We start from the raw sequence: 17,932 nt of genomic DNA on the forward strand, positions 1-17,932 counted from the left end.
AAGTGTTCCCATTCTAGGTTAAAACTGAATGCTTGAGGATGAAGGGAAAAGTGAGTCAGAAGCAGAGCTCCTGGTTATTTCTCCTCACTGTCTTCAGAATCCTTCCTATGGTTTTTGACTTAATGGAGGAAATTTTCACATATTGAGGTTTGAGAAAGTCATTCCAACTTATAGATGATTTAACTTGAATTTTGTGCTAACCAAAACAGCCTGCTTGTGGCTTATCAAACATACATTTTACATCTGCTTTAATCGTTATAGAAAAGGGTGCACTGACTAGAAATACAGAACATGCATGTTAAAAAATAAAGATTAAATGACCTTCTTCCTGGGACACCAGTGCTGTTACTCCTTCGATGATAAGATTCTCTTCCCAGGTGCCAAGGCCAAACCGACTTCCTGTGTACATGCTGATCTGTTTTTTTGGAAACTTGAAGGAATGAATCTCTGACTTCTTTGACATTCTTTGTTCTGATAAGATTTAAAACTGTGTTGAAAATCATGCTTCTCCAGAGCAGTTGCTTAGAGTTTATTTGAGAGGCTATTTCTGGGTTATAGTCCTCAGGTTGGCTCAAATAAAATTCTTTTCTACTCCTATTATAGATTGTTTATTGATTATTTCTGTCAACAGAGTGATACATTTAGGGTAGAGGGAAAATGCATTCTTGCTTGGCTAATAATAGGGAACCATTTGTTTTTGCTTTTTTACTATTAAAACCTAAATGATTAGTATTAAAAATGCCATTGGGATAGCCCTGTTGTAATTATAGTATCTTGGGCTGAATTTCCTGCTAACTGGGGTCCTATTTTTTTTATGCTTCCAGATGACTTAAATGGGTTAGCCTGGAGTAGGAACCTGACCCCTCTAAATAGGTTTAACTTTTGGAATTTTTTTTCCTGACCTGTATTTTTGCTCTTATCTTTCCCCTCCTATTTTAAGGTGGCCCTTATCTGGTTCTTCTGGGGATTCTGAAGATGAGTACCCAAGTGGTTACGAGATTCTGTAACTCCCCACTGCCAGCAGAGCCCTCCGTAAGTTTCTGGCATTCTATTGAGAGAAGTGTGATGACGTAAATGGAATTTCAGTACAACTCAACAACTGGGGGATTTCTCCATCAGGATTCAGATCCTGGAACAAAACTGTAATATGTTTGCTTTCTTTTCTAGCTTCCCCTTCTTGTGGAAAGACTGGCTCACTTCATTATTATCTTTTTCTGGAATTAATAAAATCAGGCAGAGATTGAAAATTTCAAGCAATTAATCAGAAAATCCCATGGACAGAGAAGCCTGGCGGGCTACAGGCCATGGTCACAAAAGTGTTGGATGCAACTCAGTGACGAACTGCAGCAGCAGTCAGAACATATGGGTTGTTTAAAAGATTTCAATAACATTTATTATATAAACAATGTACATGAATCATAGAGAATTTGGGAAATAGTGCATTTCTTTAAAAAACATAATCCTTCCATATAGAAGCAATCCTGTTAATATTTTAGAATATTTTCCTCTGGTCTTTTTTTCTATATATATCATTTACGTATTTGAGATCATATGCACACAGTTTTTGCCTTTTGCTTTTTTAACTTAATGTTTATTAATATGAAATTGCTAAAATGTTTGTTTGAATATTAATACAAATGTTTGGTATTCATCATAATAGCTGTAATTTTCTTGACCATCTCTTTGTTGTCGGATTTGTAGGTTCCTCTCCCTGCGTTGTAAATGTGTGTCAGTGCTTAGTTGCTAAGTCATGTCTGACACTTTGCAACCTCGTGAACTGTAGCCCGCCTGGCTCCTCTGTCCATGAGATTCTCTAGGAAAGAATACTGGAGTGGGTTGCCATTCTCTTCCCAACCCAGGGATCAAGCCCGGGTCTCCTGCATTGGAGGTGGATTCCTTACAAACTGAGCCACCAGGGAAGCCCCACATTGTAAATAACTAATTGATTTTCTCATTTAAGACTTTTTCCCCTTAGGATAGAGTTCTAGAAGTAGAATGCTAGGTCAAAAGATGTGGACATTTTAAATAATAACTTACTTTTTAAAAGAAGAATTGCAGTGTTTCATTTTGTATACATTCTTCAGAAGCAGAGGGACATCAGTTGGGAGATAGGAACATCCTTGTTAGAAATGTGGCGACCTCTTACATAGAGACCCCGGGTCCTGGAGAAAGATTATTTCATGATGGTGGAGTTAGTCATGTGCAACCCTAACACATTTATGGGTGGCAGACCAGAGATAGGCGGGCATTTACAAGGGTTTTGTATGAGAGAAAAACTTAGGGTCACATCCAAAACATCCACTAGATGGCGCTAGTCTTAATCTAATTTTTTCCCATAGGATAGCTGGCAGATAACTTTTAAAATGTGAATTTTTTTAATGTATGTACGATATATTTGCATATCTGCTTTGGTACAGTTTATATTAAGCACTAGCATCTGGTGATTACTTTGGCAACATCCTACTCTAGTCTCACACCATTCTGTCTCTTTTCTCTTTTTTCTCCCCACTCAGTCTGTCATAATCACTCTATACACTCTGCCCCCATATATTAATACTGGACTCTCTGTTTTACTGGTCTTCTTTTTACTATTCTTCCTTTCAGTCTTGTTTCTTGCCTCTGTGTGTGTGTGTGTGTGTATGTGTAACTGTGACTTCTTGAAGTTTTTGCCAAAGAATAGGACCTGGTGCTCCATATACATTTAATGAATGTTTAATGAAAGACTGCATTGATGAAGGAGAGGAAAATATAGGAGGGTACTAGAAATTATTTACATTTATCTACAAAAGACAGTGAAAGAGACAAAAAATTCACATTCCTAAATGAACTATAAAATACTAACCGATATAGTATAAGAGCATGCTATCACTTTTGGATTTTAAAGAGAAGAAGCCAATATTTACTGAGCATATACTACATGCCATGAAATATTCTTGGTTCTAGACATAAATCAGTAGCAAAACATACAAAACTCCCTGCCCCCATGGAGCTTACATTCTGGGCAGAAAGGAGGCTGACAATAAACAAGTAAACATAGAGTATCAAAGCTGGTGATGGATGTTAGGAAAACAAAACAGGCAAAGAGATCTGGGAATGCTGACATGAGGAGGTGGTATCATTTTATGTACAGTGGTCAGTTCAGTTCAGTTCAGTCTCTCAGTCATGTCCGACTCTTTGCGACCCCATGAACCGCAGCATGCCAGGCCTCCCTGTCCATCACTAACTCCCTGAGTCCACCCAAACCCATGTCCATCGAGTCGGTGATGCCATCCAGCCATCTCATCCTCTGTCATCCCCTTCTCCTCCTGCCCTCAATCTTTCCCAGCATCAGGGTCTTTTCCAATGAGTCAGCTCTTCCCATCAGATGGCCAAAGTATTGGAGTTTCAGCTTCACCATCAGTCCTACCAGTGAACACCCAGGACTGATCTCCTTCAGGATGGACTGGTTGGATCTCCTTGCAGTCCAAGGGATTCTCAAGAATCTTCTCCAACACCACAGTTCAAAAGCATCAATTCTTCGGCACTCAGCTTTCTTTATAGTCCAACTCACACATCCATACATGACTGCTGGAAAAACCATAGCTTTGACAGACCTTTGTTGACAAAGTAATGTCTCTGCTTTTTAATATGCTGTCTAGGTTGGTCATAACTTTCCTTCCAAGGAGTAAGCGTCTTTTAATTTCATGGCTGCGATCACCATCGGCAGTGATCTGGGAGCCCAGAAAAATAAAGTCTGACACTGTTTCCACTGTTTCCCCGTCTCTTTGCCATGAAGTGATGGGACCAGATGCCATGATCTTAGTTTTCTGAATGTTGAGCTTTAAGCCAACTTTTTCACTCTCCACTTTCACCTTCATCAAGAGACTCTAGTTCTTCTTCACTTTCTGCCATTAAGCGTGGTGTTATCTGCATATCTGAGGTTGTTGATATTTCTCCCGGCAATCTTGATTCCAGCTTGTGCTTCCTCCAGCCCAGCATTTCTCATGATGTACTCTGCATATAAGTTAAATAAGCAGGATGACAATATACAGCCTTGCTGCTGCGGCTGCTAAGTCGCTTTAGTCGTGTCCGACTCTGTGCGACCCCATAGATGGCAGCCCACCAGGCTCCCCCGTCCCTGGGATTCTCCAGGCAAGAACACTGGAGTTGATTGCCATTTCCTTCTCCAACGAATGAAAGTGAAAAGTGAAAGTGAAGTCACTCAGTCGTGTCTGACTCTTAGTGACCCCATGGACTGTAGCCTACCAGGCTCCTCCGTCCATGGGATTTTCCAGGCAAAAGTACTGGAGTGGGGTGCCAGTGCCTTCTCCGTGTACAGCCTTGATGTACTCCTTTTCCTATTTGGAACCAGTCTGTTGTTCCATGTCCAGTTCTAACTGTTGCTTCCTGACCTGCATACAGGTTTCTCAAGAGGCAGGTCAGGTGGTCTGGTATTCCCATCTCTTTCAGGATGTTCCACAGTTTATTGTGATCCACACAGTCAAAGGCTTTGGCATAGTCAATGAAGTAGAGTGGTCAGGAAAGGCCAAAAGGATCAACACATTTAGACAGAGCCCTGAAACAAGAGCAGGGATGCACCGTGGGTTATCTGGGAGGTGAGTGTTCCAGACAGATTACGATCAGCTCTGTCTTGATTTTAACAAAATCCAGAGTGGCCAGAGGAGTTCCAGGAAGAAGTGGAACTTGAACTATGCCTAGTGAAGATTTGAGTAGCGGAAGTGTGGAACCTTCTAGGCAAAGTGATAGTCGTGAAGGTATAGAGGTGAAAATGAGCCTTGTGAATCTATGAGACCGTGAGGAGCCTACAGACTGAGTATAGGCAGTGAGGAGAGGGAGGCCTTAAGAGCTAGGCGTGAGGAATTTATATCTGACACACTAGCAGAAGTCAGTGTCTGAAGATGTTAAAGCAGTTGAACAGCAAGATGAATGTGTTGTCTAAGCAAGATTAAGGGATGCAGACTGGCAGAAAAGCCTGGGGACAAAGAGGTGCGGTTTAGGAGCCAGGACACGTTTGGGACTTTGCTGGTAGACATGAGCCCTTTTGTGTATATGTATTTATGGTGATGTCTCTGAAGATGACTGCAATAGAAATTGTAAACATATGCTACTGCCAAGGAACTTGCTAATGTGAGAAAACAGAAAAAGATTAAGAGATTATTTCAGAGTCATTTAAAATATTTCCATTGACAATTTTAACTGTTTGTTTATTCAGACTTTCTTTCTGCTTCTTTATAGTCGTTAATGATTGCCCATAAGAGATGTGTTAAATTTTACATAGGTGTGAATTTCACACTTCTTAGTTCTCCGCAGGGAGAAGTCACAGTCAATATTTTTACCAAATGACAGTTTTGTTTGAGGTTCAAAGCTTACTTAGGCTAACATGTTATTGTTTGTATTAATAGAAGTGATGAATGAGTTTGCCAGGGTTTCCTCCACTGGCTCATTCTTTTATACAACTAAAAACATATAGTGAGTTCCTTCTCTGCTGCAACATCATATAAAAGTTTTGCATAAGATTAAGAATCTGGACTTTGGCTTCACTGCTTCATAGTTGAATCGGGGCAAATTATCCTTCAGATCTCTCTTTCTGTATGTGTAAAGTGGGGACAATAAAAATAACTTACTAATTGTGGTAACTGTGACCATCAGGTGAACTAATGTATATAAGTGTTTTAGTACAGGGCTTGGCACATAGTAAAAGCTCAATTTTGCTATTATTACTGTTGTAGATAGATATTTGGGTAAGTTTTGGTTAGTGAGGAAAGTATCTGCCTTTATTGGTTTTTGAAAAATTTTATTTTATTCAAGTATTGTTGATTTATAATGTTGCGCTAATTTCTACTGTACAGCAAGTGATTCAGTTATACATATATCTACATTCTTTTTCATATTCTTTTCCATTATGGTTCATCAGAGGCTACTGATTATAGTTCCCTGTACTATACAGTGGGAGCTTGTTTATCCATTGCCTTCAGTGTTAAAGTAAGGCGGGACTGAGGCAGCTTGGTATAATTTCAGAAACCAGGCAGCATGGCAGAGCTATGCAGAAAGCTGCTTGCTTGTACTCTTTGCCTCTCCTCCAGGCAGAGTGAATAAGAGGCCTGCAGCGGTGGGAGTGGTTCCAGCTACCTGGACTGGCTTGCAGTTTTCCCTTGTTCGGACATCGCAGGATGTAGATCATTGTCCTAGTTATTCCTAGGTTGTTGAACTAGCCCATTTATCCTCCTAGCTCTTGTGTTGATATCACAATAGGGTGAGATGGAGAGGACAGAATGAAGAGGAAATGTTAGTGTTGCTTAGTGCCAAAGCTTGACTCTTTACCTGGGTCACTTTCTAAGTCAGACCATGATAATAAGTATGATGAACATATCTCTTGAGCAAAAAAAAAAAAAATTGGGATTATCTGGTCCAACAAGAATTTTATGCTTTTTTCATGTCTGAGAGCTGGACTATATGTGAACATATTATAATTTGGGGAACATTCTAACAGTTGTGTGGGGACAGTGGAACAGAATATTTTTAAATTATACTGCCAAAATATAAATGAATTAATATTAAGTGCAGTTTAAATTTTGGTTTTACCCTTGCATTTGCCACATTTTCAAGTTCTCATTAGCCACATGGGGTTACTGGCCACTGGATTGGACAGCACAGACATGGAATATTTCCACCATCACAGAAAGATCTATTGGACACTATTGCTGTGGGATATATAGTTGTTGTTATCATAGGCTTCCAAGGGATAGTGCAATCTTGGACCACATGCCCTATAATAGATTGTGTGTCTATTTACCACAATTCTCTCTAATTCCTCCAGCAGACAGTGAATAGCATAGGACTGGGGCTCAGAAGACTTTGGTTCAGATTTTAGTTCCTGTATTGACTTGCTACCTGATGGCTCAGCAGGTAAAGAATCCACCTGCAATGCAGGAGATGCAGTTTTGATCCTTGAGTCAGAAAGATTCCCTGGAGGAGGGTATGGCAACCCACTCCAGTATTCTTGTTGGGAAAATCCCATGGACAGAGGAACCTGGCAGGCTAAAGTACATGAGGTCCCAAAGAGTCAGAAGCGGCTGAGCACACATTGATTTGCTAAGTGACTGTGAGCACCTCTGCCAGCCTTGGTTCCTTTATCTGTGAGATGAGAGAGTTGGGCCAGATGAGATCTTTTTTTGGAGCTTTAAAATTCAGTGATGTAGTAGTCTTTTCCTAGGAACATTGAGCTCACAGGTCCTACTTTGATAAATAGCTTGTCCTCTGAGAAACAGTGACCTCTTGGCATAGATGACTGTCACAGGACCTGCCTCTGGTGTCTCAGTATTTTTTGCTGTGTCCAGAGCATGATGGGCTGTCAGCCAATCAGAATCCTCCAGCCAGGGATCCACCAGCTGGGCGTTTTGGTTGCACATCACTATGTATGTAGATGTGCTGCATACAATTTTATGCTCTTGGAAGTTTTACACTTCTCTTTAAAAAGGGGGCTTGTTGCATTAATTTGGGTTAGTGACTTAACTGAGAGTGTTACACCATAAACTGTGGAGGTGGCAAGGGGAGTTCTTGGCAACCAAATTCGCCAGCTCAAAGGATGGGTCTTCTGACTTGTGGGCTGCTCAGGTTCAGTTTGATGTGGTGTCATGGCTTTTCCCCCAGCCTTAGCCAGAATTGAACCCACAGCATTCACCAGCAGCAGTCACTTAACACCTCCCTTGACTTCTGCTTCCTGTTTGCTGTGGTCAGGAGGTGTGTCTTTTCTCAGAAGCATCTTTGTGTTTAGCAGCTTTAGACATTCAGGCAAGATATGGCTAGTTCAGCTCCGAAAAGGACTTTCTTCTCTAGTGACCTGAGGAGGAGGCCATTAGGTTGAACAAGAGCCATTACTAAGGTATTTTGAGGGTTAAGGTACTAATGAGGGTTTGGGGAGGGAATCTGGCCTTTTGCAAAATCACCAGGATAGAGTTCTAGCTCCTCACACAACCTCTGTCACTGCCCTGCTGTGTCCCCGGGGGCAAGTGAGCCCTAACACTCTGGAAACCCTTCCCCCCATCTGGGATCACGAGGTGTAACATAATATGGGTTTTTCTAATTTTCCTATAGAGACAAGAGCAGTGCACTGAGCGTACAGATGACTAGTAGTTTTAAAAATAAATAAGACCGTTGACTGGAATAATGAGAAACAGAGGGGAAGAGTTCTATTTCACTTGAGGAAGCTTTTATCTAACTCTTCCCAAAGCACCAGGACATTTTGCAGTGATTTTCATTAAAACCCCATTTAATTAATTTAAAATCCATTTAAAATATAGGTTTTACATTTTATCAGTTATTTTAATAAAAAAAGGAAGAAAGAAAGTTTTTTGGTAAAGCCCTGTTCATCCTTGGCTTACCCTTGATGTATCTGTTGTGATCCTGTGATTGATTTACCATGATTTTATTAAATGTACCCTAATACCATCAATAACTAAAGTCTCTCTATCTTCTTTTTGTCTCTTCCTTCTGTTTCCTCTTCTTTAGCCTGACCTCACTGTTCAGGCCCCATGTGGAAAAAGGTTGCAGTTGTCGGCTAGTCTGCGGTGGGAGTGGAGGGGGCGGATCTTATAATTCACTCGCCTTCCTATCCACCTTGTAGTGAGGCATTTGAGGCCTCAAATCATCAGAGCGCGCGTGTGTGTATGTGTGTGTAGTGTATGCACACGCCGGCATGTGTGTGTGTGTAGCGCATGCACACACTGGTATATGTGTGTGTGTGTGTGTGTGTAGCGCATGCACACGCCGCCATGCCCGCTTGTGTGTCAATGCGGGTGTGTGCGCGCGCACGCGCGTGTATGCTTGGGGCGCGCACACATTCAAGGACTCCCCGCTGCAGACCTGCCGTGTGCGTCTGTGTGACCACTAGCGAGCGCATGCACACGCCGGCCTGCCCGCCGGTGGGTCAGTGCGTATATATGTTTGTGTGCGCTCGTGCCTGTGTATTCTCGGGGCGCGCACACACACCGGCACGCCCGCCTGCAGGCCTGCTCTGTGTGTGTGTCTGCGGAGTATGCACACACTCCCGGCCCGGTGTGTGAGAGTGCGTGTGTGTGTGTGTGTGTGTGCGCGCCGCGGGGCTCTCCCTAACGCACACCAGGCTGGGGCCCCCCGCCGCCGGCGCCTCTCCGCCGGGTGCGCGCCCAGCAGTTTCTATAGGAACCGCGGCAGCGCCCGGGCCCCTCCTGCCGAGCCCCGCGCGAGCATGCCCAGTGGAGGCCACTAGTTTGGCCCGGGTCTAGGTTTCCAGTAAGTGGCATGCGGGACTCCGCAGACATCCCAATGAGCTGAGCCCAGAGCCTTTGTGTGCACCGGGAGGAGGAGGCTGCGGCCGCCGGCCCGGAGACCCCGCCCGGGGGGCCGGCAGGAACAATGCTAGCCTGCCTGACCCGGGGGAACTTACTGGACGTCCTGCAGGAGGGATTCAACGAGGTAACTGTCTGCTCCTCCCACTCCCCCGGCCCCCTCGCCCTGGCGCCCCCCGCCTCATCTCCAGGAGGGGTCCTCCTTATGCCCCCATCTTCACCGGGACCCCAGGACAATCCCCCCACAGAGCCCTAAGGAGGCCAGGGTGGTGGGTACGGTACTGTCGAGCCTGGTGAAATCCAAAGGGCCGACCTCTCCCCGCTATGCTGGGCCATGACCTTCCACGGTAGCTTGCCCCAGCCCGGAAGACAAGATCACAGATTTCAGAGGTCGTCTCCTTCCAGAAGAAGTGGTCTCCGCGCTCCCCGGGGTCCACCTTAAGGAAGCCTCCAGGGAGGCCCGTGAATATATGGAAAAGGTGCTCCTTCTGGTTCAGTGGGTGAGCTGAGGGAGGGGCGGGAGGCGGTTGCATTGGTAGCAAGTTTGAGAGGGCAGGGTGAGTGGGTGGTCCACAGGAAGTGTCCTCTTCATGTTCACATCTCTTTCTAAATCTAGGAAGGTGCATTTCTCCACACCCTCGGGCGTGATTGGCAGAGAGGACTGAGAGGAGAGATTTGGGGTGTCGGGGGTTGGTGTTTGCTCCTTTCTGTGGAGAGTTGGAAACTGAGTCTCAGTCGGACTGGCAGTATGGGCTGGGACTGGCAGGGCAGTCTTTCTCTCGTCACTTGTTTTCTCTCAGAATTCTGTTATGTTTCCATTTTCTTCCCTTTTGTGACCCAGGACTTTCTGGTTCAGGACCGTTGCCCCTTGGGATTTGCTGCGAACGTCTTCCATTGCTTCTGCACCCCACCCTTGGGTTGCCTTAGCTCAGCATCCAGGGAGACCCCTGCAAGCAGAGCTGGACCCTTAGTGCCGTCTTTCTTTCTTTCTGCCTCCCTCCTTTTCTTTCTGCTTCTCCCTCTCTTCCCTTTATGCCACTCTTTAAGTTTCAGGGTTTTTTTTAAACCAGTTTTTTTGTTAAACAGTTAACGTATGAATACATTCTCTTCTTAAATATGAACATTACAAGCAAGACTGAGAGCCTGGTCCACCGCTGCCCTCGTGGCTTTCCCCAGAAGTAACCATTCTCATGAATTTGCGCGTAGCATTTTCTTTCTACATCTGCACTACAGGCTCTTGCCTTAATTCCTGTTTTTCATTAAGAAGCTCTGCAGCCTGACCTGTCTGAGAACCTTCCCCCTGTCCTGGCCCCTGTTCCTTGTTCCTGACGCAGAGAGTTTTGAAAACTGCACAGATGCCATCCCTACCTAATCAACTAACCGAGTCAGAGTTTTCCTTTGGCTGGGGGGTGTCGCAGCCTTCACGGGAGGGCAGAGCTTGTGTCCTGCCTGCATAGCAGAGGTCCTCATCTTTGCATCAGATGCTTTGAACGCACGGAAGGGGTTTATTAACCAAGAGGTACAGTCTGAGCTGAAACACAGACAAGCCGGGAAGCCAGCTCTTTGAGTGCTTCCAGGATTCCTGGCTCCTCTTTTCTTCACTCTCTGCCTCTCAGCCTGCCCTGGGCTTGAGCCTCACAGAAGCTCTTTAGGCCCTCTTCTGACCTTCCATTTTTGTAAGTCAGCCCCCAGGGATCAGGTTCCACTGTCTTATTAGGGGGAGGAAACCAGCATAGAGTGAGTCCTAGTCTTTGCCGTCTGCTCATTTCACCTCCAAACCTTTCAGCTGAAGAAGAGCCAGGTACACCAAGAGGCTGGACTGTCTTTTTTTTCTTTTTCATGCTTTGGTGCTTCCATAAATGTCTCGTGGCATTCAATTCTTAGAAAATATAAGGGCAAAGCAGAGTGGGAGAGTTTTCTTTTTGTGGTGGTAATAGAGTCTTCATAAAAGCAACAGATGACTTTATAATTAATTCATCTGGAGAAGAATACAGTGATAACCTCTTCTCCATCTCTGAAACGGATTTTTCTACTCATCTTGTAGACTTCCCTCCACCCTCGCCACAGGCTAATGTACAGTCCATTCCCTTCTCTTAGTAGATTTGAACTCTGATAGCCAATAGGTACTTTTGTTTTCTCTGAGAAATTGACATCATGTAAATAATACTAATAGTAATACATTTAATCTCAATGATCCCTTATAGTTTATATAATTCTTTGATATACATAATACCTTATATTAAGTAATGCTTTTCACATATGGTATCACACGTAGTGCTACTGAATAATGATACAGTTGATCATTTCAGAGTTGATGGGCCCTCTTTGACCTTTTCCAGCCTCTTGGGTTGCTTAATAGATCCAGTAATGTTCAGTCCCTTCTGTTACAGTCATATGATAAGGGTGTAAAGAGGGACTTAAAAGCTATTGTCAAAATACATTTCAATTTCTCTGAGAAACTCTTCCCCCTGGAGCTAATACCACACATGTATCCAGTCATCTCCTGGGAATGAGCCAAGCATATCTGAAGCTGTTCTTTATCACCCAGATGCTTTATAGGTCTATGTGGTTAGGGCTGTGACCTCATTCTCTATGGCAGAGAAAACTGCCACAGGAAATGAAGCTGTGGCCCTAATTGGTTAATTATAAGGGAACCCTGCAGCAGCAAAACCCTGCCCTCTGAATCAAGGCTTCCCTTTCTACACCGTTGGCCTCTGGTCGCAGTCTGATTGCCATCCTGCCTGACTTATGCACGACAGAATTTTCTTCTACCACTTTCCGTGAAGAATGCCCTTGCCTCCACACACCTAACAAGCCCTCCACAGGACTGGTCCCTGTCACAGCTGTCAGTGCAGCGCCGTCTCCTGACATGGCGGGTCTGCATTCTGAATCATCGTCAAGCTTTGGCTCCCGCCTCACTCTGCGGCTCGCCCTGGCTGTCATCCCCTGTCTCCTGTGTCTCCTGGCCAGGCTTTCTATCGGTCACAATTTCCCTATTCTGCCTCTGCCTCAAAGCTATTTATTTGTTTTCTCTGCCTCTTGGTATTGATGTTGTCATATGAATGTTGTCTTTGATTCCTGTGCCAACATGAATTTCTGGCAGTGTTTTTCTAGGGGCTGAACTTTCTTTAAAAAAAAAAAAAAGACTTTGGTGTTTGTGTTGAAAGGTTTTGGCAGACCTGAGACTATAGTATGTTTTGGCAGTAAGCATTCATTCATTTAGCTACTCTGTTTATTGTTGGGTTCATTATTGAGGGGATGGATAAAATAATTGAAAAAACATCTGGTCTCTGCTTCCAAGAAATTTATAGGGAGAGATTTATAGGTGTGCTAAAAGAACCATGTGGGGTGTTTAATGTGGTAAGCATCATAAAAGAGGTGGTGCTTGTGGGAGATCATAGACATATCTTTTATTTAATGATATCATGAAAAGCACCAAATACTTACTAACCGACCTGATCAGTGAGGCCAGACTTTTTCCTTTTCCTGCTCGTTTGGTAAACGTGCACACCGGCACTCATTCCACAGACATCCAATGAATTACTGTGTTTGCCAGGCACTGTGCCAGGCTCTGGAAATGGATGGCAGATAACACAGAATCCGTGCCTGAGCGGAGCTCACAGGCCAGGAACATGGGGCAAGTGTCCAGAGCGGAACCTTGGGAAAATTGTGACAATACAGAAATCTTACTTGTCAGGCAGAGCCAGCCTGTGCCTGGCTGCAGTGTCATGGCCCGAGAGACTGCAAGTTGTGGGAATGATTTATTACAGTGTTGGTCAACAGGAAGTCAGTTGTCTGAGCCCTAACCTTTTCAACAGATGACTTGGAAGACTTTTCCTATACGTTTCCCTCCAACTGGAAAAATAGAAATTTACATTCCACATGGAGAGTCATCTGCCTGGCAGGCCCTGAGACACACAGGAAGACCCTTTGTGCGGTGTGGTGCCCTCACGGGGACACAGAAGCAGTGAGGAAGGGAATTGGCAGGTGGAGCAACTGCAGGGCCCGTCTCTCCTGAGCACCCCATGCCTTCTTCCCTTCTTCCATGGAGCGGGATTTGTAGCGAGGGCCAGCCAGAGGCGCTCAGTCATTTCCACAATGAATTCCTCTGTGCCTTGCTGTAGAAATTAAAGGCCTGTTAAGTCTTGAGTGTAACCGAGCCCCACGCCCCCTAACCTTCTTTCTTCTATCCTGACTGATTTCTGCTCTCCTCGCCCAGGCTCCTTGGCTCTGTTCCCACAGGAGTCAGTGCCAGCTAAACAGATGCTCCCTGGCGGCAGGCTATCAGGCAGTTTTATGTTCCTCCCGGTGAGTGATGGCCTGACCAGGCGTGTGGAGCCAGTGACAGGGCGCTGTTTGCCAGGTGCCACCCCGCCAGGCAGTTCCGAGAGGCGGGGGAGCCCTGGACGGGCTTTAGCCATCACGACTGGCCTTGCTGTCGAGGCTGTGAGAACTAAAGGTTCCAACTCACACTCTTTCCTGGGTGTATTTTCTTGTTATCTACTAAAGGTTCCAACTCACAGGCTTTCCTGAGTGTATTTCCTTATTTGTTATCTCCATACCAGGCCCCATGTGAGTGGTCATGGACATAACCTTCAGTGGTCAGATATGGTAAGGGGGTAGGGAACCAATCCCAAAGGCCCTAATGGTGGGCTCCACGCCCTGTTTCCAGGATAAGGAACACTCATAGATCATACAGTGATCATTCATCCATTCACATGCATTTATTGAGCACTTACTTTGGAATGTGTACTCGTGAAGGAACAGAGTATTTGTGGAACCCATACAAATGGAAACTTTACTTTTTCATTAAAAAAAAAAGTATTTATTTGTTCTGTTGTAGCACGTCAGATATTTTAGTTGTGGCATGCACAGTCTTTTAGTTGTGGCATGTGGGATCGAGTTCTCTGACCAGGGATTGAACCTGGGCCCCCTGTGTTGGGAGGATGGAGTCTTAGCCACTGGACCACCAGGAAAGGCCCCTGGAAATTTTAAAATAAGATTGTATGTGTGCGTGCCCAGTCACTTCAGTCATGTTCCACTTTTTCGACCCTATGGACTGTAGGCTGCCAGGCTCCTCTGTCCATGGGGTTCTCCGGGCAAGAATGCTGGAGTGGGTTGCCTTGCCCTCCTCCAGGGGATCTTCCCGACCCAGGGATTGAACCCACATCTCCTGCATTGCAGGTGGATTCTTTACCACTGAGCCACCAGGGAGGCCTAAAATAAGGTTAGCAGATGATATCTTTCAGAAAGTTTTTAGCTCTTCGTTTTCTGATATATTATTCTTTGATCACTGGGCTGAACAGAAATACAAAGAGCTCTGCCCGTACAGGGAAGAAGACGGTTAGTGATATTTTTACTTACGAACTTTATTTTTACCTAATTACCCACCAGGTTCAATGAACAGCTTTTCCTGGCTCAGTAAAGGCCTGAAAGAGTTAATAGAAAAGAAATATAATATTGCATTATTTTACTGGCAGAATTTAGGCCAGTAATAACTCAAGGTTTCCAAACTCCTGCTTTCCTTTCAGTTTCACAGCAGTGTTTCCACCCCCATCTCATTCTGCTGCAGCTGGAGGGTCTCAGAGTTCTGAACAGGTATCTGGTTTCACTGCAGAGCTGATTTCCTTCCTGAGCCATTCAGGTCTCCTCCTGAGCTCGTCTCCAGTGCATCACAAGATCCTCTGCTTTTCGTGTTTGCCTTTCTTGCTTGCCAGCAGGGAGCCAGGGAGCCTAAACTTTGGATGTCTCTACACTGGGAACACTAGGTCCAACAGACTTCCCAGTGAAGCTGAGGCAGTGCTTTTGCAAGTCTAACTGCCTAATCCCTCTGTAGGAATTCTCTTTGACTTAGAGGCTCAGAGGAGATAAAGAGCAGAAGCTGAATGTACACAGTTGTTTGGAAGGAAGTGCAGGTCCCAAAGAAAAGCAGAAGGAAAGTTACATTTGGTGACAAGAAAGCTTTCAAGGTCAAGCCTTCTTGCACAAAGGAAGAATGTGGACAGGATTGTCTATCCTGGAGGAGTTTTAACTCATATTGTTGTTATTTGGAGTGACCTGGAGGAAGCTGATGGAGATAAGTCCAGCCACTCCTTGGTATGACCACTGCTCTCAAACTTTGAGAGCGGCCCAGTGTCATCAAGGCAAAATCCTTCTCACGCTGCTTTGTGGCTGTGTCTACTTTTCCTCCTTCTGAGGCCTGACTCAGGGTGTCATAAAAACTCCCAGTCTTTCTAGACTTCTGGATGATACAGACATCCTTCTAGCTTTCTCAGAACAAGCTAGAGGTGTTAATTCTGGACTGAGATTAGATCTGTGCTGTCACTGACGTTGTCTGTTTGATTGTGTTGATTTCTTTGTTAGTTTGGTTAAGTGTCAAGAACCCATCTTGAACTGGCAGAGTCAGAAAGTGTAATTTACTGACTCATGGAGTCCAAGTGAAGGCTGGAAAACCAAACCATAGAAAGGGCAAGAATGGGGCAGGTTCTCAGAAACAATGAATATCGGGAACTCACACGCTTGGCAGGACCTCTCCCTCTGCTCTCTGTCTCTTTATCTCTGCTGCTTTCTGGGGATAGCTCTGTTCCTTCTCACTCCAGATGACTCTCCTTTCTCAGGTGGGCACCATGGCTTATGGCAACATCTAACTTTTATACCTTACAACTTTGTCAGAGAGAAGACTGATTCTGTTCCTAAATGCCAAATCAAAAAATTCCAGGAATTGCCTGGATTCAACCAATCAACTCAGCCAGACAATCACCTGTGGCCAGTGAATGGGGTTACATGAGACCAGCTGGTCCTGGGGCCCACCACTGTGTTTGCAGAGGGGGCATGTTTCTAGAGAAGGTATCACTGTGAGCTGTGCAGATACCCCCGAGAACTGTGAGCTACAACACCCAGGGGCCTGATTTGAACCTGATTGTGGTCCTGCGGTGTTTCTCCAGCTGTTGTTGGAAACATCAAGACCTGGGAGCATGCTCAAGATGTATTTCTTAGTAACCAAGATATTTTCATATTTTGGAACCTGTTGCATCTTGTCTTCACTGAATAATAGACATGAAATGACAATGCCAGAAGCAAACAGAATGCAGGTTTTTTTTCCCCCCACCTGCTGAAAGAATCCCTAAAGAGTTACTTCAGATAGCTGGGGTCTGAGTAGGGGTGGGTGAAGGTAGAGGAAAAGGAAAGGGAGTGAGCTGGCCTACGGATTCCTTCCCCCCTGCCCAAGCCCTAACAGAGAAGCTCTGCTTTTCCTTATTTTGCATATCTGAATTTCAAAGAAGTTATAATTTGGAAAAATGTTATGAAACAAAAAGGAGGAGAAAACTAAAACTAAAACTACTAGTCTACCTCCCAAAGGGTAACAGCCTCTTACGGAAAGCACATGGTATTTCTTCTGCTGCAGGGACAGCTCTAGTCAGTTGTAAACCAAGCAGCAGGAATAGTCGAGGCCTGGGCTTGCACCGCAGGCCTCTTTTAAGATGAATATCGTTGTTGGGGAAGGAAAGTGGGCAGCGTGGTTGGTCCTCGTAAGTTTCTACTTTGTCCTTCAAATCAGCTCTTTTAAGAGCCAGCACTAGGCGTTTATAGCAAGAATGAAGTCTCGCCTGGCCCCTGGGAGAAGTACAGATGCTTGGGTGCATGCGTACTTGCTCAGTTGCTGAGTTGTGTCCAACTGTTTGCGACCCAGGTATCTTCAGGTTAAAGAAGAGACAAACTGAGGCTTAGTTTAGTGGTTGGCTCCCAACTTAGATTTAAAGGGAGGGGTGGAGACCTGGAGTCAATGTGACCCTTAACCTGTGGACAAGAACCACTCCATTCAGTTGTGAATCTCTGATTTCTATGTTAGATGCCACTAAATAGATCAACAAGTAGACGTATTAGTGACATGACAAGGGCTTTTCTTCAGCTGAAATTTTTTAATCATTTCATTGAAGGCATGCTTATCAGTTTTTAAAATCATGTGAATTTGGGCAGAATAGTAGATAGCCTCAACATTTTACCTTCTACTGCTCTCCTGGAATGACTGCAGGATCTGTAATGAAGACGGTCCAGCCTCCTGGTCCCTTGACCGTCCCCACTGCCGTGATTGTCCCCCACCCAGCGCCACCTCACTTAGGCCACATACTGAAGCCACATCCTGGAAATTCATTCTACAGAATTGTCCTAACCCTGGAATCTCAAACTCTGAAGCTCCACTCCGCTCAAAGCCCCAATTTCCACATTCCTTCATTCTCATTAAACTTATTTTCAGTCACATCAACTTCTCTTCTCCTTACTCTTCTCCACTTTCTCAGTTTATCAACTTTCCTTTGGTTTCTTCTCCCTGGTGCAGATTCCACGATCAGTCCCTTCACTTACACTCTCACCACCACCATCCTCGCTCCCTTTGTGCTGCTTGAGCTGCCTCTCCTCTGACTATTTCTGGCCCTATGCTGTGCTTAGTTGCTCAGTCGTGTCCAACTCTTTGTGACCCCACGGACTGTAGGCTTCTCTGTCCATGGGGATTCTCCAGGCAAGAATACTGGCGTGGGTTGCCATACCCTCCTCCAGAGGATCTTCCCAACCCAGGGATCGAACCCAAGTCTCCTGCATTGCAGGCGGAT

At 45.0% G+C, this 17,932-nt stretch overlaps 1 protein-coding gene across 5 annotated transcripts in view; it reads left to right on the plus strand.

Annotated features, from left to right (window-relative positions):
- DIXDC1 (DIX domain containing 1) overlaps positions 1-17,932 on the plus strand; it is a 79,356-nt gene that overhangs the window by 755 nt on the left and 60,669 nt on the right. For 3 of the 5 annotated variants that reach the window (XR_014069212.1, XM_081543379.1, XM_081543381.1), the window contains exon 2: positions 941-1,032. Coding sequence is in view for 4 of the 5 variants with exons in the window: in XM_081543379.1 (XP_081399505.1) it covers positions 976-1,032 (57 nt within the window). In the remaining variant the exon portion in view is untranslated. Of the gene's footprint in view, positions 1-940; positions 1,033-8,626; positions 9,454-17,932 lie in introns of those variants that run through there. The other 2 variants (XM_081543378.1, XM_081543380.1) reach the window with 1 other exon arrangement.

Source organism: Giraffa tippelskirchi, chromosome 11 (assembly GCF_054371585.1).
Source record: "Giraffa tippelskirchi isolate mGirTip1 chromosome 11, T2T-mGirTip1v1.2.pri, whole genome shotgun sequence".
In the NCBI taxonomy this organism is placed as follows: Eukaryota; Metazoa; Chordata; class Mammalia; order Artiodactyla; family Giraffidae; genus Giraffa; species Giraffa tippelskirchi.